The 24,433-nt window shown below is 43.5% G+C and overlaps 1 protein-coding gene across 2 annotated transcripts in view; it reads left to right on the top strand.

Annotated features, from left to right (window-relative positions):
* LOC146650526 (rho GTPase-activating protein 20-like) overlaps positions 1-22,978 on the top strand; it is a 70,749-nt gene extending 47,771 nt beyond the window's left edge. For both annotated transcript variants that reach the window (XM_085383940.1, XM_085383941.1), the window contains exons 3-15: positions 2,250-2,426; positions 3,558-3,707; positions 4,255-4,296; positions 4,559-4,643; positions 4,791-4,868; positions 5,089-5,155; positions 6,802-7,011; positions 10,913-11,103; positions 11,712-11,876; positions 12,589-12,692; positions 13,125-13,314; positions 19,148-19,259; positions 20,581-22,978. In XM_085383940.1, coding sequence (XP_085240066.1) covers positions 2,250-2,426; positions 3,558-3,707; positions 4,255-4,296; positions 4,559-4,643; positions 4,791-4,868; positions 5,089-5,155; positions 6,802-7,011; positions 10,913-11,103; positions 11,712-11,876; positions 12,589-12,692; positions 13,125-13,314; positions 19,148-19,259; positions 20,581-22,241 — 3,232 coding nt within the window. In that variant the 3' untranslated portion in view covers positions 22,242-22,978. The remainder of the gene's footprint in view (positions 1-2,249; positions 2,427-3,557; positions 3,708-4,254; positions 4,297-4,558; positions 4,644-4,790; positions 4,869-5,088; positions 5,156-6,801; positions 7,012-10,912; positions 11,104-11,711; positions 11,877-12,588; positions 12,693-13,124; positions 13,315-19,147; positions 19,260-20,580) is intronic.
* Positions 22,979-24,433: the final 1,455 nt, after the last annotated feature.

Here is a 24,433-nt window from a genome sequence, read left to right as displayed (position 1 = left end):
GATTTATGCTTATAAGACTTTCATGCAGAAATGTTTCCCGCTCCTGCTTAAATATTCATGCGGGGACATTAGTATGCGGCGTTGTGCAGCTCATTGTACAACTCCCGCTCCCCCCTCCCATATCGTGTTTTAGAAAGTCAACAGTTCTCCTCACGGAGCCGTGCCTGAACAAAGGTGGCCATGTATGCGCGGGCGGGGTGGACGCTCAATTTATCAACATCACACGATGCACATTGGAGCCATTAGCTGTTCATCCGTCCGATTCAGCTGTCACTCTAACATTTAGGAGGAAGAGATGTGCGGTGAATACGGAAGATGTTGCCCTTTTTGTGGGGAAGTGAGATGTGAAAGAGGCTTTACAGGAAGGTGTTATTGTCCATGTTGATCTGTGCGTGCGTGTGTGTGGGCTCTTCTGACAGATGCATTTCTCAACTACATTTCGGTGTCCCTCTCTGTTTTAGGGGGTGTGCAACATTACGTTATGGTGCCACCTTGAAAGATTTAATGAGAGCCAGCTATCAGCTGTGCTTTGGAGAATTTATATTTGTGATATGAAGGCGATGCAAAGAAAGAAATGCATTAGTTATATGACTGGAGGGTAAGGGTAAATAGACAAAAGAAATGAAACTGCGTCACATAGAAAGTATTTATTTTTAAGCTGTGAGTGTGCCCGTGTAGTTGTCCTGGATCCTGGTTCTGCAGGCCAACATGTTCCACTGAATCACTGATGCTCTGCTGGCTAAATTCATTGAACCTAATTAAATTTACTGAGCCCACATTTGAATTTATTTTTGGATGACACACAAAGAGAAATAATATGAAAGCACTCTAGCGTGGCCGTCTGGTTTTTGTTAATTAATTACGTAACCGCTTATGCTGTAGCTGGAAGGACTTTGGCGAGTAAGAGATTCATCTTCCCTGGCTTCCAAATATTGGTTCTTTCTCAGATTTTTGCAGCAGAAAAGTGTGTCCTTGCATGTGTCCTGGTAGGCATCGGGGGTGAGAAACTATCCTAAGAAGAGGGTGTGTGCATGCATTAGTGTGTGTGTTTGTGTTTGCACACGTCTGTTTACATGAAAGAGACTAAGAAAAGCGGAGAAAGATTTAAAATGTGTATGTAAGTGGATATTTGGGTCTTTTATCAGCCACCTCCAAATAAACAGGAAAGGATGGAGCTCTCAAATGATTTCCTCTTCCTCTAAAAAATGATTTTGTCTCGTCTTAAAAAATAGCCCTTCTGATTTTTCTTTGTAGCCAAACAATTTCCCTGATGTTCTAAAACTATAATCTTGTCTTTTTTTGTATTAGTTAGATTACGTGCGTTGGGAATAAGAGTCGGAATGAGGAGAAAAATGAGGAGGAATGCTCAAATTTGGAGGGTCAGCTAAGCCTTTTCACAGCTTGGCTCACATGCTACATGGGATTCCTGCTTTCACTTACACCATTCCTGGTTGTTTCACATTCTGTATAAGTTTGGAGGAAAAAAAACCCTCCACAAGAAAATATGCAGGAATAAAGAATAAAGTATTACTCCACTAAACCAAATGTATGTGGAAATAAAGTCGTGGTCTTGTGGCCAATATAATACAAAACGTTCAAGGTTGTTCAGATTGAGCTATACCATGGGTTTTGTTTCAAAACCGCAAAGCATTGACTCCCGACCTTAAAGTCGTAATAGCTTCCTCAGTGTTTACCGGGATGGAGCTAGTTTCCTCATACGATGCCAGGCAGACATTTTATGCCTTAACGTCTTCCTGGTGGTAATCCAAATTAAAGGGAGGTAGTGTTTGAATTGCATCCTTCTAAGCTAATAGTCTTTCATTTGATTCTTGAGTTTCGTGATGGTGGTAGGTATCTCAGGGGCTGGGGGAGCCTGATTTGGATCCATTAGTAAGAAAGGTGCACACTTTCTTAAGTGTCTTGCTCAGACGAGTTACTTAAATCTCCTCTTTCTATCCTCACAGTGGATTACAACTGCTTTGCTCACTTTTTAGGTGTTTCAAGCTCACAATGTTTCTTCACTCTTTTTTATTCTTGTCACTCGGCAGCTTCTGTGAGCTATTCAGGAGCTCTGTGGCAATTTTGCAATAGCTGTTGAGCGAAGCAAAGAGAAATTCAGTCCAACTGTGTTTCCAAACCTGTTGTTTCAGTGCATGCTTCCACATACTCCAAACCACAAATTTCTCCTTTGGGGATCAATAGTGTAAATCATTCCTTGCGTCTGCGTTGTCTCGGTTTTGTCCCCCCAGGGAAAGCTGCTTGACGCCAGTAAGCCCAGAGACTTGTCCTCTAGTCCAGGCCTTCCTGGCTGAGTGTCCAGGCCGTCTGTTCCTGGGTCACGCCCAAACACAGCTAAAGACCGGCTTGCAGATCCAGGAGAGACACCTTTTCCTCTTCACAGACACCCTGCTCGTCACCAAGGCCAAGTAAGTTTCTTTCAGTGTTTTGTGAAATGACAGGGAGATGTTTATACGTGGTTGTGAGTGTGAGAGGGGGCGGAACAGGAAATAGAGACAGAGTGACATAAACAGGGAAAAATAGGAACAAAAAGCGGCCGTGCAACATTTCATTGTTCCTAGTTGTTTCTCTGCTGGTCATAGCAAAAGAAAATTTGTGAAGGATGGAGTTTCCCCCTGTCTCTCTTTACATACTCTCCTGCTTCTTTTACTACTCTGTCCCTCATTTTTTCCCCCAGCATATAATTATTTCCCAGCCAATTAAATCCATATGAAGCCTGGCTCAGATCAAAGCCAAACTGGCTCGCCTTGGGCCTAAAGTATGGGGCTTCCCACCCACAAACTACACAGCACAAGCACATTCAAATATAGAAAGCAAAGGGCACATAGACAATTTTGAGGTCCACACAAACACACACACACTCACACATACACATAAACACACAAGCTCTGCACACTTACAGTATGTACTTACTGTACACACAAACCCCTCAGTGCAGACACAGCAGGATGGCTGCGGTCTGTCCTGGGAGTCATGTGCCAGTGGGCGGAGCTGACCCTCTCAGTGGAGAGAGTGTATGCTATAATTGGCTTTAATACATTGTGGCTGAACCCAGGGTGAGTTAGAGGAATGTGTGTTGGTGTGTATGTGTTTGAAAGATAGTGATAGCAAGAGGGAGGAGGGGAAATTTTTAAAAGTTGAGTGGTGTGTGTGTCTGTGTGCGTGCGCCTTTATATCCATAAAGCAGAGAGTATGTGTTTGTTTGCCAAATGTATGCATTCGGATCATCTCCCTCGATAATTACAGATGCTGTGGCACATAAATACATGTCTACTGAGCATGCCTGTGTTTAACGTCTGAGAATAGCTGAATCTTTTAATATTTTGCTTCTATATTAAGTGTTTTTTTAGATTGCCATATGCCACAGGAGGTTTATGGACATCAGTTATTTAAAGAAAACTAAGTCAGATTCCGCACTTAATGCCCAAAAAGTTCCTTGTGGAATGCCTTGAATCCCTGAAACCAGTTGATAGATATGAGCACTTATCACATTTATCACAAAACACTGTAATATAGCATGCTGTTTTGCTTGTTTGCAGGTCTCCTACTCATTTCAAGGTGAAGGCTCAGGTCCGGGTTTGCGAGATGTGGACGGCTAACTGCATGGAGGAAGTGTGCGAAGGAAGCACGAACCCCGAGAGGAGCTTCGTGATGGGCTGGCCCACCTGTAACTGTGTAGCCACCTTCAGGTATGTACAAATTGTTCACATCCAAGAATAGGAATTCCTAGAAGGTGAAATGTAGCCATGTTTTTTCAAATTATCTTGATTCGATCAAACAGGAGAAGCTTGAGGTAACTCAATTTCCTCTAAAGTATTCATTGCCAGCCCGTTAACCGCTTACTCCTGAATATTTCTGGAAAAGTACGCAATGTACTGAGGTGCAGATGTACAGTATAGTAGAGAACCCCACCGCAAAATCCATAAAAAGCTTAAGCACAATGGCAGCTTTCAGTCATAAAGCTGTCTCAGTAAAAATAGAGCGAGTAACCACACACAGGCACAAACATGCAGCACGTACAGATGTATTCAGCGCCGTATATTTGCACCTGCCTTAGCAGCATCTACACCTGTGTACCCATTCACAAACACACCCATTATATTTTCCATCAAGAGGAATCCAGTCATGGCTCCAGGGGGAAGTCTGGTTTTTAACTGCGGGAGTTACATAACAAAGCAAGAGCGACAGTTACTTTTCCTCTGATTGTGTTTTGTAACATCACTGATTTCATTTCAGCTCTGAAGAGACTAAGGACAAGTGGCTGGCGCTCGTCAACAGGTAACATATTGATTAGAGGTTCTTTTTCTTTGGCCCTAATGCTTTGTTTAGCTTAAAGTTCTTCCTTGCAAATCAGATTCCCCTCTACAGGCCAGAAAGGATTTGATTTTAAAGAATAAAATGATTAAGCTGAAGCCTCCACAGCATGAATGTTTTGTATTAACAGACAAATTCATAAACTTATACAAAAGTGTTATTCTAAAACAATATTCTCGCTATAACACTGACCTCCTTCCCATTCCCTGTTTTCCACCAAACTCAGTCGGATAAGTGAGGGAAAAGAGAAGGACGACCCAAAGACCATTCCTCTGAAAATCTTCGCAAAGGATATTGGAAACTGTGCATATGTAAGTTTCCCTTCATCCCCCGTGAGTTTTCATTGCCTCTGTCAGCACAAAAACAGCTATTATAACATCTCTAGCACCACTATAACTTACGGATCACACAAACATCTACATATTTCCGTGATGTTTACCCAAAAATGTTTCCACCAGGCCAAGACGCTTGCGGTCAGCAACACAGACAGCACCACTGAAGTCATCCGCATGGCTCTGCTGCAGTTCAGCATATCAGTAAGTAACCGAAGGCCTGTGTTCAGGATCGCTAGATATTAAACTTTGTCGTGCGATGCTACAAAACTCTCTCGAGGCTCTCAGTAATGGACCTTCTGGGATTCACAAGCTCTGTGAAACAGTGCAAAACCTGATGGCTGAAGTGGTGTCAGAGCAGTTTTTACTAAAGGAGTTTCTTTTTGCAATCTCATTAAAAGTGATTCTCTTTTTCTCTTCTTAGGGTTGCGTTAAAGACCACCGGCTGTGGGTGAGCTCCATTAAGGATGACCCTCCATATCCACTTATCGGTGAGTCCTACTGACATCACTGTATAAAACAAAATAATAAAAAATAGCTTAAAGCAGTCACATTATACCCCTTTTTAATGAGTTTATGTAAGTCTCACAGGTACCTCGAACTGGTTATGAAACAGAACTTTATTTCAGCCTTCATGAAGACCCCGCAGTTTTATCGGCGTTTTTAAATCCAACTAAGCCGTTGATGCCCACGGCCTTTTTAGGTAGCGCTCTGTGAATGAATGACTGCAGCAGCCAGTTGGCGCAGTAATCCATTCATATATCAGATGCAGCCATGATTTTGCTTCTGGCTTTCTCTCTAAGTCAGGGATGTCCAATTCTAGGCCTCGAGGGCCGGTGTCCTGCAGGTTTTCAGCTGATCTAAATGGCTAAATTACCTCCTCAAGATGTCTTGAAGTTCTCCAGAGGCCTGGTAATGAACTAATTTGCTTCAGGTCTGTTGACCCAGGGTGAGATCTAAAACCTGCAGGACACCGGCGCTTGAGGCCTGGAGTTGGACACCTCTGCTTTAAGTGATCATTTTAGATCTAAATGAGGCCAAATCATTGCACAGCGTAGGCCTCCGTGCGTGTATCATGATTTTATAAAATCAGGTTTTTATCAGTGCAGAGGGGAAGCTTGGAACATGGTTTGCGCGTGCTACTTCATAGGCACGGTGTTGTCTGACAGCAGAAAATGAAAAGCACAGAAACAAGAGGGACCCTGCTGGGATTTCATGGGTTTTAAAATTCAGTACAGAGAAGGGAAGAAGTAAGCAGAGTAAAAATGGAGCCAAAAAAAAGCAATCTGAGGTCAGTAAGGACCAGAGAACAAAAGAAAACATAAAAAACGCAGTAACTGACACACAGTCTTTTGTTTACTGGTTCCCATAATTTCCTATTCTCCCTCAGCCTTCTGATATCATTAGCTGCGTAATTTGTTAACACTTGCTGGCACGTTGTGCTCGTAGAACAAACAGTTTGGCCCTTGAGTTTGGAGAAGCTGCTCTAGCTAGGAAATAACAATGGCTCACTGTCCTATTTTGGCAGATCTGCTGACCAGCTGGGGTATGTGCTTATCTAGTTTTGATGTCACAACCAGCTGCAAATCTGAGCACCTCATTCAAAGACACACACTTTCTGATCTGCGGAGAAAAGGAACAAGGAGACAAGGTCTCTTTCTTGTGTTTTTATGGGTCTCCAGTCACATCTGGGACACACAATAGATATGGCTGAATTTGATTACCTTAAAATATTTCCCTTTTAAAGGCACCCTTAAAAGAAGTAGTTCAACAGTTGGGTAATGATGTAGGATGTGGTGAATAACAAAACGTACTGACATCTAGAAACACAGCGTCTCTTCCTCAATGAGTATTTAGAAAAAAACTCTCCACTTCTCACTTCTATGCATGCATCAGTGGTTCAAAACTCACCATCTGGGAACATTTCAGAGGACGTGGTTTTCTTGTGGGTTTTTTGTGTTACCATAATCTTTTGTTTTGTAGTCCACACAGAATTCCTGACACGCAAACACAGAATTTATGACGCTGTGTTGCAAAATGCAATGCTGTATATGCCCCTTTTTTTTAAAGCATCATGTGAGGTGCACAGACTGCAAACACCAGGCCCTCCAGCGCTAAACTTTGACCTTTCATTCAGGCCACGAGTTTCCCTTCAGCATCAAGATGAGCCACATTCGTGACGTTGGGAGCAATTGTGGAGGACTTGGAGGAGGAGGAGGGAAGGATGTGCTGAGTCCCACAGACTGCCCAGGGGTTCTTCTGTTGGACCAGTGTCTCCCTCCAGACACGCAGTGCCAATTTATACTGAAACCCAACAAGGCTGTCCTTGGGCAGACTCAACTTTTAGGTAAGGGATTTCATAGTCAGTATGTGTCTGGTATTTTGGTTGTGTTTATTAGTAGTAGGTATTAAAATTACATCCACCATTAAGTATTTAAAGTTAATCGTTTGGGGTTTAAAACGGTAGCATTCTGATGATGGCCCTTCATGCACCACGGAATATTCATGAAGTGAGAGAAGTAAACATTGTTGTTTTTGTCATTACCGTGGCAGCTTAGGTTTTCTGAGTACATGGTTGGTCACTGTGAGGAATCCATCCATAAATCTAACTCTCTGTGAAACCACAAGAGGAAATATGAGGATACAGAAGTATTAATACAGAACTGAAAGTACTTCCCAGAGCGAGTTCCACTTATATAAAACATTTCAGTATGTTTGTGCTCGTCTTTGAGGTTACCGTCGTGTTTGTTAGTCCTCAGTTTGAATCAGCAGGTGGACAAGAAGGGGAAAAAAAGCGTCATCGACGGTGGGAAGAGCATTTTAATGGAGCGGTGGGTTACAGCAGGGGTTGGAACAGACGCGGTGTCAAAATAAGAAAAACATCGGACAGACAAAGAGGAAGAAACCCCAGAAGGACCGGATAAATGTGGGAATAGGAAGATGGAAAGTAGAAAGAGATGACACAGCTATTGAGTAAGTGTGGAAGGTCAGTAGAGGTGAAGGAAAAAGAAACAGACAACTATGGCAGAGAGAGAAAGGATTTGCAGACCAAAAGACTGAAACTTGGACCTTAAAGCGGAGAGGTACGGATAAATTAGGAGGAAGAAAAACAACATGACGGTGGACAGGAGTGAGGATGAACTGCGGGTACGGAGACCAGGATGGAAAAAGGACATGATGAGGTTTAGTGGCGGGAAGAAGCAGAGGAGAAAAAAAATGTGTGTTTTCCAGTCAAGTAGGCTCCAGTTTGCCAACCGCAAGCTTTGCCTCAGATTCCTTTGCTTCAGGCACAACAGGGTCTTACGTAATCTCTCCATAACAGCCCCGCCACCATACATGCCTAATTGCTCGCGCCCAACCAGAAAGCTAACGAATATGTGTTTACTGGCTTGTAGCCCTGACAAAAGCCTCATTTCAGCCATTTATTCTCAAACAATCACACAGGAAATTGTACATGTTTAACAACTAGCGGGTGTATGACAAATAAAACTCCTCCAGTTGTTCCCCAACATGCTTCATGTCCAGTTTGTGCCAGTCTACTGGGGAGATACTGTAACTGGACAAAAAGCCTTTGAGGTGGCTCATGGCAGCAACAGAGAGTGAGGCTGAACGTGGATAAAGAACCACTGCACACAGCAACACAGATCTATGCTGTCTCAGCACTTGAAAAATGAGCAAAGATTTTGTACTAGACCTATAAAAACAGGTATTGTTGTGCATTCAACTGCAAGAAGAGATTTTCTATGTTCCCATTACAATATGAACCATATTACTGGCATGTCCACCCTTGGAAGTGGCTTAAAGTCTGCTTGTCAAAGCATTCATTTCCTACAGTTCAGTAGAGCCCAGTGTTGCCAACTCCTCAGTAAGGAAAATCGTTATTGGTTGTCCTAAAAGTCGCTAAATGACGTCATCGCCTAATTTGCATAATTTGTCATGCTTATGTAATTGTAACCTAACTTTTAGGAGAGAGAAATAGCATCCTGGACGAGACGTAAAGTGAGTAAAAAACACCCTAAATGCATTCTGAATATATTTGGAACTACAAATTAAATTCTTTTAGCAATTATTGTTTTTTTAGTCATTCCAACCCTCCTCCTTTATCCGGGCTTGTGACCCAAAACAGCCTCTGGCGGAGTTACACACACACACACACACACATAGACACACAAAAAAGTCTGTGTGTGTGTGTGTGTTTTAAGTAGGTTTAAAGCTTGTGATCCACAAAAAGTAAGAGTAAAAGAAGAACTGACGTCATTACAGTCAGGGCTGGAGCAGCGGCTTCGCTCACTGGAGGTTCATTTGCAGGATGCGTAGGGGTGAACGTCTCCTGCTCTGACAGCAGCTGGGGGGGAGTGTTGCGTGAGGACTATCCGCCGCCTGTGAGCGCTTCGGCACGGGCGAGGTGCCCACGGTAGCACCGCTGCTTGTTGAGAGTAAGAGCGATACGTGCTTTCACGTCAAAAAGTGGTCATACGTCTTCCTAATAACACCAGCAAAAGTCGCCATATTTGTCGTTAGTCGCTTTTTTTGAAAAAAAAAAAGTCACTAAGGGGGTCTGAAAACTCGCAAAGTATAGCGGCAAGGTTGCTAAGTTGGCAACACTGACAGAGCCAGGTTGGCCCATCCTCTGGAGCTAGCTACACCGGCAGTGTTGATTTGGTTATTTGGAAAAACTAAGAATCGAATAGAATTATTGCATTTATGCAAAGATGAAAGATTATTCCATTTGCCTAAAAATGAAATAAGTAAACTACTAACATGTCAGCACCTGTAATCTGGGGTTTCTATTACAGGACACTGACGTCACTGTGTAGTCATGTCTGTGGTAATTTCATTGTCAATGAAGAGAAATACAACATCTAGCACCTGTTTTATAACACAGTAGAAGATTAGTGTAAGATGACAGAGACTGCCCACCCAGACATGTCGTCTGTGTCTGTTTCCTCATTCCACTGTCTCTAAAACGGTTCCCTGCCTCGAGAGCCGTAATGATGTAACACCTGATTTACACCAAGGTCATGTTTTTTCATTTTTTGATGGCAAAGGCCTGCTGAGAAGTGCCAGAACAGGCCAGTAAATCTGTTACTGTTGAACTTTGTTCCAGAGTGTATTTGGGCATCACGCCACGGCAGATTGTTAAATAATGAATTCTATGTGAGGTATGGCGTGTATTCTGAGGGCCCTTTCGGGGCCGATGGGTCCCCCGCCCACCGAAAGAATCTTTTGTTTGTTAGGTTGAGTCCCACCCTTGGATACAAATCACCGACGCTTAATAACATAAATGTTATCATTTCAAGATTGTTGGCAATTCAAAGCTGCTACAATTACATTTCACTACAATGGCCCTTTAAGAGATTTAATGCACTGTTTGCACATTTTGCCCGTCTAAAAACGTCGGCGGTGGCTCAGAAAGGCAGTGCTGCCACAATTAGTGACGAATGAGTCATTATCATAACATTTGTGATATGAATCAAGGTTTTTGAAATGCATTTCAGCCCGGAGTGACATTTTATTTAATCAGCAGTCCAAAACACAAAGAAATTAAGTCATTATTAAATATACATTTCTTCTGTTTAGCAGCTAATTGTAATTCTAATGCGCTCCACGGGAGTTAATCATGCTAAAACTAGCTTTTTAAACTGCTTGTTTATTTTAGATGTCTAATTACACGCTAAAGTAAATGTACATTCTTATTTATAGGCACTTCAGTGCACACGTGCTATGCAAAAACATGCTGAGCTGGTGCTTGAACTACACAGGCAGACATTGTGCCTTTGCACTGCTGTGCAAAAACTTAGGAAAGGGAACACGCAGTCACATGCACATGTTCTTTTTAGCCTTTATTGAGACAGGAAAGCAGAGATGTGACCTATATCAGCTCGCTATGAGGTTTTGTTAAACGCACCCGCATGAGTAAACAGAGTAAACCATCGTCTATCACATCTGCTTTCATTGGTTTTCATTTCTCAACCATGAGCAGCGCGTTAGCATGATGCATGATGAAAAGCTCCTGCATCTGACGCTGATGGGCAATTCGTAAGCAGTTCTGCCCGAAATTCAAGCCCACAAAAGTAAACATTACGAAACAGTTTCTGAGTCTGCACTTTTGAAGCTATGTGAATCAAACAGTTTGGTTTCCTGAACGTACCTTGGGGCGCATTCGCCATCCATTACTCAACAACAAAAGTTTGATTATATCTCAAACTAAAGTTCTCCTTCCTCTATTTTTATTTTCCTACCCACAGAGCCTGGTCAGCAGAAGTCTTTTAAGAGAAAGAGATCTCTGATCAATTGGCCTTTCTGGAGAGGTTCGAGCACACAGCTGGACGGCGTGCCCCTGTCCCCAACCTTGCTCTCCGCCGCTCACGGTCGGCTGTTCGGACAGCCCTTGAGCTCCATCTGCTCTCCAGAAAACGGCCTGCCTAAACCTGTCATGGTAAGCCGAGTGGAGTTCACATAACAGGGGTCAGGACCCTGACTTGAGGGAACACAGGTTGACTGTTTAGTTAGGGAACGAGAGACTTGAGGGTGTGAGAAAGTAGATTATTTTAGGAGCATTTTATTTGACTTCTACTGCTGCAATCTTACTATTCTATGACTTTAATACATCCACCAACCACTTAAAATAATTGGCGGACCCATTTTCCATTTTAGATTAAATCAGATTTTTTTTCCTGGAAACAGAATATATTTTAATGTACACATTCTTCTTATTGGGAGTGAGTGACCCTCTCACTGAGGTGTCCTCTAAGAGAGACGTCTTTCTTTCGTTCTTTGTAGAAACACTGATTCAGACACGTTCCTCCTGTTGGTCCACAGAAGAATCTGTTAAAGGGAGGTGCCAAATTGAAATCGAGATAAAAATTCTGGCAGGAATTCTTTGCAATTAAGACCTCAGTGGAATGAAATGCCTTCTGCCATTAGGGCCTGTTTCCTAAGCTCCCGCTTGTGTAATCTCTGACATTAAGTTCTCCTGTTTCATCAAATGACATTGTTATTAAACTGAACAAGTTGGTAACCTTCTGTTTCGATGTTCCCCCAAAGGACATGCTGGCATTTCTGTACCTGGAGGGGCCATACACCAGAGGCGTCTTCAGGCGTTCAGCTGGAGCAAAAGCCTGCCGGGAGCTCCGAGACAGGCTGGACAGTGGGAGCGAGGACGCGGAGATCACACACCAGTCTGTGTTCGTCATCGCTGCTGTCCTCAAGGTAACCACACACACACAGCTCTTCCCCCGTCTCTCTTTCTTGTTTGAAACTGAAAACAGGCACGACTGATGTTGGTCCAAAGTCACCTTAGTCCAGACAGGATAATCTGTCTCTGCATAGCCAGGCAGACGGCCAGTCACACACACAAGGTGCAGCATTGTTCAGGATCCAGGCCAAACGGCTGTCATACAGTCGGGCATCCAGGGAGTAGCTCGGGCCTTCTTCTTCTTCATTTATTTCTTTTTTTTAGAGATGGTCCAACTCCCTTTTTAAATTTTGTTTCACTTCTTTTCCACATAGAGTGCAAGGATTGTCAGCCTCCTGTGATATAAAGGGGTGGCTGTAGCCCTTTAAATTGCAGGACGGAGAGGAAGTCATTTACTAGTCTACCGGTTCAATCCCTGGCTGCTCCAGTCTGCATGCTAAAGTATCCTTGAGGAAGATATATCACTGTCAGCAATCATCACAACTCCTTCCTGTTGTGCCAGTAGCCTAACTTTAATTTCACAAGTAAAAATGCACTAACATAATTGGATTTGTTCAGTGATTATTATACGACCACCAAGCTAGGATCGAAAGAACCACAACCACAGATGAAGCCATAAAAAAGTGAGAGCAGCAAAAATCCCTTTGACAGTTGTTTCCAGTCTATAATGCCTGTCTGTCAGTATAAGGCATTCTTCAGCTTCACTTATAAACGTTTTGCATACAGGACTTCCTGCGAAATATCCCAGGCAGCATGCTGTGCGTGGACCTGTATGACCAGTGGATGGAAGCGATGGAAGGAGGAGAGGAGAGGATACCAGCTGTCCAGAGGTAAGAGATCTCTCTTGAAATCCTAAAACATGCGATATCTAAGGCCGTGATCATCCTGCTAATCGTATAGCTGTCAGTGTCTGACAAGAAGATGCAAATCCTACGCGCATTTTACATAAGTCAGCAACACAGGACAGGAAAGATTGAATAAATGGCTGTTCTGGTGGCCTGTGGTAGAGCAACACCTTAGACGCTGTTGGTTTTTTCCTTTAATTACCTACAGTTTAGGTTTAGAATGAGAACTAAAAACAGAGAGCAGGGATGTGTGTATTTCCAGTAGCAACAAACAAAATTCCTTCTGCTTAGGAGAAAAAGCAACAGTGGAAATTCTCGTCCGGGCAGAAACAAGCAGCCGTACTGAAAGGAAGAAGCAGGGACCGAGGATGTTTTTCGTAATGTGTTTGATCTCATTTCCTGCCCCACTCCCATTAGGCTCCTCCACCTCCTTCCCAGTGACAATCTGCTTCTGCTGCGACACGTGATCGCGGTACTCCACTGCATACAGGGCAGTGCCGACGACAACCAGATGAACGCCTTCAACCTGTCTGTCTGCATTGCTCCCAGCATGCTCTGGTCTCCGGCGCCAAGCACCCCTGAGATGGAAGGGGAGGCCACTAAAAAGGTGAGACGGGACAGGCCTATGGACACTTTAGAGCAGGGGTAGGCAACTCCAGGCCTCAAGTGCCGGTGTCCTGCAGGTTTTTGATCTCACCTGGGTCAACACACCTGAATCAAATGATAAGTTCATTACCAGGCCTCTGGAGAACTTAAAGACATGTTGAGGAGGTAATTTAGCCATTTAAATCAGCTGTGTTGGATCAAGGACATCTAAAACCTGCAGAACACCGGCACTCGAGGCCTGGAGTTGCCTACCCCTGCTTTAGAGACTTATCCAAATCTAAAATCTTTAACTTGGCTGGTCACATTTAGTACAATAATGTGACATGTTGGGGGAAAACGCTTATCCAGCCTTCTTGCTGAGAGTTGAGGGAGATGTTTGTTGGAGTAATATGAGTCTCAGTGTAACAGCGGAGCAGTTTGCCTGCTCGGGGCCAAGAAATATTTCTGCACAGAACCTCTGGAAAAACCACAAATTTCTACACTTTGGTTTTTGTACATGCAAAATAAACGAGACACAGCATGAAACTTAAAGACTTTCAGAGGTGCTAATAGGAGGATTAGGTTACACAGAGCAAGGAGACCTACTTCCTTTGTTTCCCATCTACATACTACCCTGAGATCTGCTGCCTGCAGCTAAATTTTCTTAATGTATAGAGATTAGAGTAGTATCGTTGTTATCATCCCGCTCGCAAGAAAATGCGTTTCTCAAAAAGCCAAAGTGCTCTGATCTGCTTCCACAGGCAGTTTGCAGAGTGCGAGGAATTTAACATTTGGAGGGAAAAAACAGAAGCAAACTGCTCGTGACCAAGCAGAGACCTGAATTTGACTGACAGTTAAGTTACAGAGGCTTCACTGACACAGGTGTATACGTACACTAAGTGCTCACATGCATACTTCACGTCAGGCCAAGAGCCATTTGTCTGCAGACTGAAGGCTTTCCCCGTGGACGTGACTGCCCACCTCAGATCAGGAGCTGACCCACTGCCACACAGCAGTCACACACACGCAAACCCCCGTCCCACAGACACGCACTGTCAGTCTCATTCACATGTGATCTTTGACAGTTACTCATAAGCCTCTTACATTCAGCTAAGCTTCAAATCCCCGAGTTTAGAACAAGACTCGGCAAGTTTAGCTTCTCGTATAGAGAAACACATGCACAGCATCTAGTTTGGTGAGTGTCACCGGGGTTAATTCTCGTTAATTGTAAAGAAAAACAAGAACAAAAACAGGAAATTTAATTTACCTCTCGAACTACTTTGTGACAATGTTGGAGTAGAGTCTGCATGAATATCACTGCAGTTTCTCTGTACTTTTGTGTATATAAAGTGAAGTCTGCAGTGAAGCAACCGTATGTCTTAGCCAGCCATTCTGGCCTGGAATGGCTTAATTCTACAGCCAGAGCCCACATAGGAAGGCCCCTCGCCCACCAGAGCCCATCATATAGTCACTGAAACCCTAAGCATACAAAGTCTGCTGATTTGTGGTCTGTTTGGAAAGTTACAGTTATTTAGTTACACATAATCTCACTGGGTGGCTGTTTTGCTTATCTTTTCCAATCTGTGTGTGTATGTGTGTGCGTGTGTGTGTGCGTGTGTGCGTGCGTGCGTGTGCATGTGTGTGTGCGTGTTTGTCTAGAAGTGGTTGAGGTTCATTTGAGAAAACACGCAAAGAATTTCCTACAGAATCTGAGGACTGGGATGTTTTTGTGGAAAATTGTGTCACTGAAACACCCTCTTTCTCTCTCCACACACACACACACACACACACACACACACACACACACACACACACACACACACACTCACATAAGTGCTCGTTGGCAAAAAATACCCTCATCACCCACAAATACTTAAATATCAGCTTCACAAATACTCCCCTGATAACACTTTCCCTCTCGCACACCGCATATTTGTGTGTTCGTCTCGAGCACAGGCGGCTATTTTCCTGGGGGGGGGGGGAAGACAAATTTTCAGCATTCCCACCTTGCAGTCAAAGACAGGGGCCAATTTAAAACTTTTTTGGGGGGGATCGTGGATGCGTATTGGCCGGTTTTCAACCTTTTCCGAGGACATGTCTGTGCTCACTGTTGGCCAGTTCAGTTTAGCCTTCGTGTCCCTCCTGCTTTCATGAAGCATATAATTTAAAGGTTTTTGGCTGAACATATCCCTTAAAGAGCATCTGAGGTAAATGCAGTTTGCGTCTAACTTTAAATGGAGACAGGAAGAGATAAATCATTTAGAAGTAAGTTGTTTTTCCTCAGGCTTGGCTCTGGAGAATGCAACTTTTGCTTTTCTTCTGCTTTGTTTTGCTTTTCTATATTATAGTAAAATCACAGAAAAGTGATACCCAGCTCAGAATGCTGCACGGATGGTTTTCCAGCGTGCACAGTTGCAGCATTTTTACGCACATACACGCCCAAATACTGGAAGATTTCTTCCAAATCTTGCAGTACTATTGTATACTCTTACAGTAGGAATCTGCAGTTCATGCAACAGATACATATTTTGTGAATGATGCATAGAGTTCGTATTTCCTGGTTTTCTGAATGCTTGAGAGAGTTAAAGATGACATCTCACTGAGGTGAACAAGAGGTTCTGAATGGGCTGCTGATGGATGAATAAGTGAAAATCTCCTGGATGCCCACAGGCTCCTTTTGTTCAGTGCTTTGCATCACGTAGCAGTGCTCACTCTCACTGGGTGGCAGTGAGGAATGCTGAGTGTTGCCACAGTGGATGGATGCACAGATTTGATTCAGGGTAGATTTTTACACCTTCGTGATGCTAGCCTCCTATTTACGCTGCTGGTTTATATCAGCTAATTATTTGCTTCATTCGAAACACGCGTGTTGCCAACAGGGAAGTTGCCCTCTGGTTGACATACTATGCAAAGTCAACACCCATAACACGGTTGGAGGATCTTTCTCACCTGTTTTCTGTAATATTTAAATTTTATTAATGCCATTATCCATAGATAGAGCTATAGATCCAGTATCTAACGAGAACAAAAAGAAGGAATCCAAGGTCTAGGTGTTTTATCATGGCCATATGGCACCAATTCCTCCTTTCCAAAGAAACCTAGGTTGTCAGTGTTGGGTTATTTAAAAGTCTTGATCAGATATGTTATATCCAAAATATTGGAGGCGGATCAACTTTAAATACCCGCCTAATGTTAGCTCTGTTTGAAAATCAACAATTACCTTTCTGTTGCCTCCCATGCAGATGTAAACTGTCAGTGTCACGGGAGAGATTTGCAACAAGATCTATGTAAATCATTGCCAAGGTCTGGCAGGGACTTGTTTTTGGTGGTTGGAACTGCGGCAGGTCCTGTATATTGATCGCAAGTTCCCAAAACTCGCACCCTGTTCACACATGTTTAGTTGTCTTCTTTAAAAACCTGACCCGAGTTTGCTGGAAGAGCAATTTACCCTCCAGGACTTTGCGGCAGCAAACTGTGAGCAACTGCAATATGACTCCTTTTATAGAAAATAGAAATAAAAAAACTAGTTCAACGAGTCATAAATAACCACATCATCCAGTTTTAAATTATGTTTCATTTGTAAACGGACGGATTTAGGACATAATTCAGATTGACTGGGTGCTGTTGATCACGAACGCCACCGTTTGATTGATAGCGTGCATGTATGACCTCGACTAAAGTTGTTTGTGATGATGATTGGCTTCCTGAACACTTCAAAGAAACAGTTGTGGAGTTCATTGCGTTACATAACTCTGAATGTACAGCTCATCATCCATCATCTGCTAGCTTAAATGTAAATAAATAAACTGTGAGTGGTAGTTTAAAAAGTGGATTTTTTTCAAGCTTTAATAAAACGCTGGGTTTAGAGGAAAGAAAACCATTTTAAAGGACTTTTTAGCACAGCCTGATTACTCCTTGTTTGGACAGACGACGTTTTTTTGGCGCATACGGACACCGTGCAGACACAGACCAGACAACATCTGGCCCACAAACAAACAAATGAGTGTTTACCGGCGCAGTATTTCCATAGTGTCACAGGCTTATTTATGTACACATCAGGCAGATTTCAGTGGAAATTTCCCAGTGGCCCCGGCGTTTGCCAACTATTTGTGTCACAGGACGTCATGTGTGTAAATTTTGTCTGTTTAGTTTTAAAGGCAGCGGTTTCTGCCAAGTAGTGTGATTTGTTTGAGGATGGATTCCAACTGGGCTGATAAAACTCATAAAGCACAGACAGCGTTACAGTGTTTGAAGACATCAACTGAATGTGCTTAAATTAGTCGTTCAGCGGCGAACGATTGGTATTTGGATCGCTTTCAAAGATTCTTGCCCCTTTGTGACATTTGTGGCCGTGGTTTTGCTGCGAAAAGTCGTGATTGGCTTTAAGTTAAAAAAAAAACACAAAAGCACACAAAATGGGGAAAAAAACTACACCTACATTGTATTCGGTATCAAAGCCAACTGATGATGTCATAGCCAGTATTATCAGGACATTTTCCAGGGCTGGTAAGAAGGAATGGATGGAGGAGAGGGAGTCGATGTTTTCCCGTTCACTGTGGAGGTTGACATCAACGCAAGCAAATGAAAAGAAATGTTTCCCCAAAATGATAATATGGGAAAAAAATGTTAAAAAGAGCTTTTGACAGCTGTTTGAAAACAGTGCCACAAAGTTATTTGGGTCACTATATCATAGAGCAGTGATATCACAAGTCAGTAGCTACAGTATTAACAACCACACACAAGTTTAAGCACTCTGCTTCTCAGACGTTGTTCTGAGCATCTGCGTGACCCGTTTCCTGCTTTTCTGTCAAGTCAAAGTCAAATTTATTTATATAGCACATTTAAAACGAAAACGTTGACCAAGGTGCTGTACAATTAAGATAATTAAAAGAAATAAAAACATAGGGAGACATGATAAGAGTTAAGAAAAAGAATCATAAAATTAGAAGATTTGAGTAAGAAATAAGATAAAAGTAATACAAACTCATTCTGATTTAAAAGCCAAGGAATAAAAGTGTCTTTTCAGATGGGTTTTAAAAGTGTCCAGTTTTGGGGAGGTCCTGGTGTGAAGGGGCAGTTTGTTCCACAGTTTCGAATCAGTTACAGCAAAGGCCGGATCTCCCCTGTGCTTTAATCTGGACCTCGGGACAGCCAGGAGCAATTGATCCGCAGACCTCAGCGATCTTGCAGGAGTGTAGCAATTTAAAAGATCAGAAATGTATCAGGGTGCTGTGAAAATCTACACTTTTAAATGCTATTGGATAAATAGAAAGGTGTGAGATCTAAAAATACTTACATGTCTGCAGAATGTGCATCAAGTACAAGTATCAAGTTAAAAATATGACACAGGCCGTTCACACGACCATGGCTGCACAAAACTCCGGTTTTTAGTCTTATTAAAAATGGATTGTGTCAGTAATTTCAAATGAAATCAGCAGTTGGTACCTACACACTGCCTGGGATGTGGTGGCAGCAGGCAGACCTCTCTCTGCTCCGATTTGCCTCTACATCGCTTTTATTGGACCACTGACTTAGACATAAATGTCTTTGTGCCCCAGGATGGAAAACACAAGCTGTCGGCTGGTGCAACCCAGTCACGACGCCACGTTTTGTGTTTCACGTTGCAGTTTGTGAGTCCGATCGGTATTGCACAGACACATAACAGTAAACTTTCTGTGTTGCTAAATTATGGCTGAACTGGCTGCTTCCGTGAGGTCCAGCTTCAGCAAATGAATCTGTAAACACAAACACCTCTTAATCTATAAGAGTGAAAACTAATCGTTTGCCACCGAAGTAGAGCAAAGTGAAGATGTTGGTGACAACATGAAATAATCAGGCGCTGTTTGTTCCTGCAGGTTTGTGAGCTTGTTCGCTTCCTAATAGAGAACTGCAGCACCCTCCTGGGGGACGTCACATCACTCTTCAGAACCTTCAGCCAGAAGAGCAGCAGCAGCGACCATGGATCTGGTAAGAACTGAGATTTAGGCCAGACAATAAAGAAAGGACAGAATATCAGTAGGAATTTAATTTAAAAACAGTTAATTAGGATGTACAGGCTTTTTCTTAACATTTTATGATTTTGTGATCCAGTTTAGTTGTATAAGCTTGTAGGAAAAAACTGTTAAGAATGGCTGAGACAGTGACAAAAAAGCCAAGAGGTCTAGAAAATACTGCTCTCTAATAAAGTGCTTAGTATTGAGACTTGATTCCTACATTGTTAAAGAGTCTGATCCCATAAAAAAACAAACAGGCTGCAACTGTAATGGAAACATTTACAGATTTTGCAATTTGGGTTTCTTTTGCTTTCAGTTTTCTGACTTAATAAATGCAAACTGAAACCGCACAGCCAGAGCTATTACAGGGAGAGGTGTGGCATTAAAAAAATCTTGAATTGAGTCTACTTCATTGACGCATAAGATGGTAAAATTCCACAATACTCTGCACGCTCGCCCCTACCATCAACTGAAACTGAAAAAGCCACTAATGTTGTTGCACATGTAGTTGTATAACCTGCTGGTAAAAAAAGAAAGAAAAGCCTGTTAAACCTTATTTTGGGGGCAAAACCACCAAACATTTTAAGCGTTACTATCTAAGATTTAACTGGTTATTCTGAAAATGTATTTTAACCCAAAATAAATGCCTGGAGTTGATGACGCTCTTGTGGCAAAGCTTTGTTCTAGGAGGGTTTTAGCACAGCTAGTCCTGTGAAAAAACATAACAAAAGAAAAACAGATGCACATGGAGACGATGTTCTTGTGTCAAATTTGTTCTAAAGGTCAAGTGTGTGTGTTTTGTGTGTGTGGGATAAAGGATCCTTTATTTATTATCTGAAAAAGTACTGATAAAGCCTCACTGTGTTGCATCAAGGTGGTTTGGGACTGACTAGCTTGCTCTGTGTGGGTGCAACTGAATTGCCCAGGAGCTTTAAGTCATGTTGAGTGGGGTCAACAAATTGACCTGCAGTAATTTCAATGATTGCCAGGATCACATGATTAAGATAGCACTGAATATCCTCATTCATGCTGTTAGCTCTTCCTCATGCTGTAAGTAACCACCAGGGGTCAAAGAGCACATAGCAGAGATATGCTTTGTCCTCTGTTCTCCTCATGTGCACCAGTGAACTGTGACTTTGTTCATTCAGCTCAGGAAATGCTCTCAGTTAATTGAATCTTTTTTTTTTGTCCTCTAGCAATGGCAACCAATCAGTTAAAGCGACTCTTTACAGTGAAAAATGGCACTGTTGCTAATTGCTAATAAAGTGAACCATGTTTTCTCCTTTTCTTCCCAGATGTGTCGTCCTTCCAGATGAACGACTCGTCTTACGACAGTCTGGAGAACGAGCTGAACGATGATCCCGAGTCTCCCTTCCAGGAACAGCTTCCGCTTCGCGACAAAGACAAGCCGGACAGCTGCAGCCGTGACTCTGTCATCACGCTCAGTGATGGCGACCCCGAACCTGACCCCGATTCTAACCTTTTGCTGCAGCTCCCGCCTCTGGCCAGACCCAGTAGGTTCAGTCCCGTGGTTCGACAGCCTCGCGTACGCCACGCCAACGGCTCGTCGCAGGGTCCTAGGAGACTGAGGAGGAGCTCAGAACCGGCCTTAGCCCTGGCTAGCATGCCGAGTTCAAGCATGGTGTTGGCTCATGCTGATAACCGCCACCCGTCAGTGAGGAAGGCGAGCTACGATGCTGCCATGGAGGGGGAAGCAGATGTGGATGAGGTTTTTCTTGAACAGGGGCTGAACGGGCTGCAGCTGAAAGAGGAGGGAGAGGATGGCTGTGAGAAGAGAGGAGTCAAAATCCAGAACAGCGGGCGGAGGAAGACGAAGCATGCCCCTCCACCGCCACTGCGACTGGATGCCAGTTGTTCCAGTCTGTCTTCACCGGCAACCTCACCAACCGGCTCCTCCCTCAGCTCCTTAGACTCTGCTTTCTCACAGTACTCCACTGACTACGCCACAAATGTGCCACTTCCGTTAAATGAACCCCTTCCTCTCTCCCCCCTTTTTCCTGGACGCCCACAGCAGTCCTCAAGGAGCTCTCCCCCTCAGAGAGAAGCGCTGGCTCATTGGCCACAAGCCACCCAACCCCCTCGAACCTGCCAAAGTGCTTCCCACTCTCATGGCCTCCACCCTAACACGTGGCTTAAAAGGGACCGGTGCCTGACGCTAAGGCAGCCCGATAGTGGACACACTGAGGAGGACCTGCCCGTGGTTAACGGGAAATCCTTCTCAACCACTAACTGCTTCTCTGTCAGTGCCCAGGAGGCCATGGTGACAAATCAAGACTGCAGACATAGGTCAAGCAGCCCTCCATCTTACCAGCAGGCTCTGCTGCAGCTGCAGCGCAGCCACTCTCCTTTTTACGGTGCGACAGAGAAGCTTCTGACAGTCAAAGATCTGAGACAGCTCCATGACCAGACCTCTCCTAACAAACTCAAACCAAACCCAGGAGCTGAGATCGCACAGAGGCTGGCTGAAGGTGGCTGCGTGCAGCCCCCAAAAGGTGTTTTCTTTGGACAGAGTGCCACCACTCTGGTCCTCCAAAGACAAAAGTCCCACTCTCTAACTCCTGCCATGGACATCCACAGAGGGAGGAAGACCCTTCCTCGCCGAGCATCTGAGCCTGCTAAGGTCAATGTGAACTCTAACCGTGGCCCCAGCCTTATCTTAGACAGACTTCCTGCTTCTAAAGCCCGGCCCCAAGACGGCAGAGCGTCAGATAACCACGCCAAGCCGCGCCTCTGCTTGTCGCCCTCTGCCACCAGGGCTGTAAGGGACTACTTTTCCTCACAAGGTCAAGAGGATGTGGACGCCTGCCTGCAGAGGAGTCATGAGGTCACGCTAGCAATTGTGCAGGGTAAGAAGGAGTGGCAGAACAGGCGGTGCAGTGACCCGCGGCTGGAGGACTTTGAGCAACTTTTTTTTGCAGAAGAATCGTATGTGTAAAAAGGAACTTTGGAAAGACAAACTGTACAGGGGAGACTGACTTTCATGTGATATTGTAACTTGTACACAACTGTCTTTTTATTGTATTATTTTTCATATACTCCTTTAACCTGTTGCTGACTACTGTAATGGTACATCAGCGGTTTAAGATTTTTATGAGGTACAGATGCAGCGTAAGTGTAGCGTCTCGAACACCAAAAATCTGGTTTCTCTGGACAAAATGTTTCTCTCACCGCATCCTTGTGCACCTTCCAGATCTATGGTTGTTTCTTTTTCAGCATGTGATGAAAGTCTGGAGAGCTTGTCAGCAGTAAGAAAAAGAAACGACAAAGAAATCCTTTTTTTCATGTTCGGGAAGCTTGCAAAATGTTTAGAAAGCAAGCAGAACATCCATTACAGCTGATGGGAAACGAAGGCCGTGACAGTACAAACAGTAACATTAAAAACTTGAGCAACATTCGTGCCGCTCGTGACCGATCGCAACCATGAAGTGAACTAATTCTTTTCCAGTGACTGAAGTGTTTGTCTGAGTCAGTGAGTCGGTGGGGGCAGTTTTTGTGTTCGTATAAGCATCCTGCAGACACACAGCACAGCGTCGTCCTCAGTAAGTCTGGTTAATATCTCTGACCTGGAAGGAGAAGATATCTGCGTGTGTGTGTGTGTGTGTGTGTGTGTGTGTGTGTGTGTGTGTGTGTGTGTGTGTGTGTGTGTGTGTGTGTGTGTGTGTGTGTGTGTGTGTGTGTGTAAAAGAAAGCATTGCTGATTGTCAGCGTGTCCTGAGCCAAAAGAAAATCAGTGCCGCTGAAAGAGAAATCGCATTTAGTTTTGCTTTCAAAACACTTAATTATCCTCATCAGGACCCTTTGGGTATCGCAAGGAGACACCTTGTTGAGCAAGTGCATGTTGAGTTGGATGTACCAGTTTGTGTGTTTTGTCCATACATGTATGATCTTTTTGTTCCAGCGCTGCAGTGTTGACTCCATAGTGACACTTAACAGTAAATGGCCTTATTCCACTGTCTATTACCGTGATGAAAAGTATGTAAATACATACCCACAGATAATGTTAGCTATTGTTAGTTTGCACCAGTAATAAACAGTGTTATCTCTTACATAGCTTCTTCACAGGACCACACACACAGAAGTAAGGCCATTGTCATGTGCTGCCATTTTAAATGATCTCATAGAGTACTTTGTCCTGTATTATTATTAATATTATTATCTCCTTTACAGAACTGTGTTCAGCCTGTATAGTTCTCCATATTTATGATGCAGATATATATATATGTATAAATCTCTATATAAATATATTATCTTGTTGTTTCGTATGTGGTGTGTGGTGTGAGGAAATCAAATGTGTATTTTTGTACATGCCAATTCTGCTGCTGCTGTCTTTATAGAAAGAGTATTTGCTACCAAATGCACCCTTTGTATATTGTGTACATCTGAATTCCAGCAGGAATTCACAAGAACCAAAATATAATTGATTTCAATAAATGTTGCTCTCGTGAAACTACTTTGCCAGTCAAATGTGAAATTTGTTCACAGGGGTGGTTTCGCGTGACAGTTTTGTGGCTATCACCAGGGTGGGATACAGGATGAGGATCATCATTAACATTTATTGCAAACAAATGAACAGCGTGTGGACACACTCCACCCTTTGATGGCTCTGCTCGGAAACCGAGGCCAGTTTGCTGTAAGGTACACCTTGCTGTAATGGGTTGGATCCACTTTTGCCTTCACAACATCCTTAATTGTTTGTGTAGCTTTAACAAGCTGCTTGGAAACATCCCCCAGAGATTTTGGTACATCACACAATTACTGAAGATTTGTCTGCTGCACCACCATGATCTCCTGATCTGGTGACAGTGGAGGCATTTAAGTGCAGTGAACTCCAAGTAAACTAATTTGGTTTCAGGCTCAGATCATCACAATCACCAGCCTGAACTGTTGATACAAGGCAGGATGGATCCATGCTTTCATGCTGTTCCTGCCAAATTCTGACACTATCATCCTTATGTTGCAACAGAAATCAAGACTCATCAGACCAGGCAACATTTATTTTCCAATCTTCTGTTGTTGCTGCACACATCTCTCGGCTGACTGTAGATCAAGAGGTACAGCAGATCGGTTGGAAGTTTAACAGTTTGATCCCTGGCTGCGGCACACTGCATGCAAGACTTCTTGTGCAAA

Source organism: Rhamphochromis longiceps, linkage group LG16, assembly GCF_057381845.1.
Source record: "Rhamphochromis longiceps isolate RC_006_pf linkage group LG16, R_longiceps_female_GT1.1, whole genome shotgun sequence".
Classification (NCBI taxonomy): Eukaryota; Metazoa; Chordata; class Actinopteri; order Cichliformes; family Cichlidae; genus Rhamphochromis; species Rhamphochromis longiceps.
This window is presented reverse-complemented; position numbering and strand designations above follow the sequence as displayed.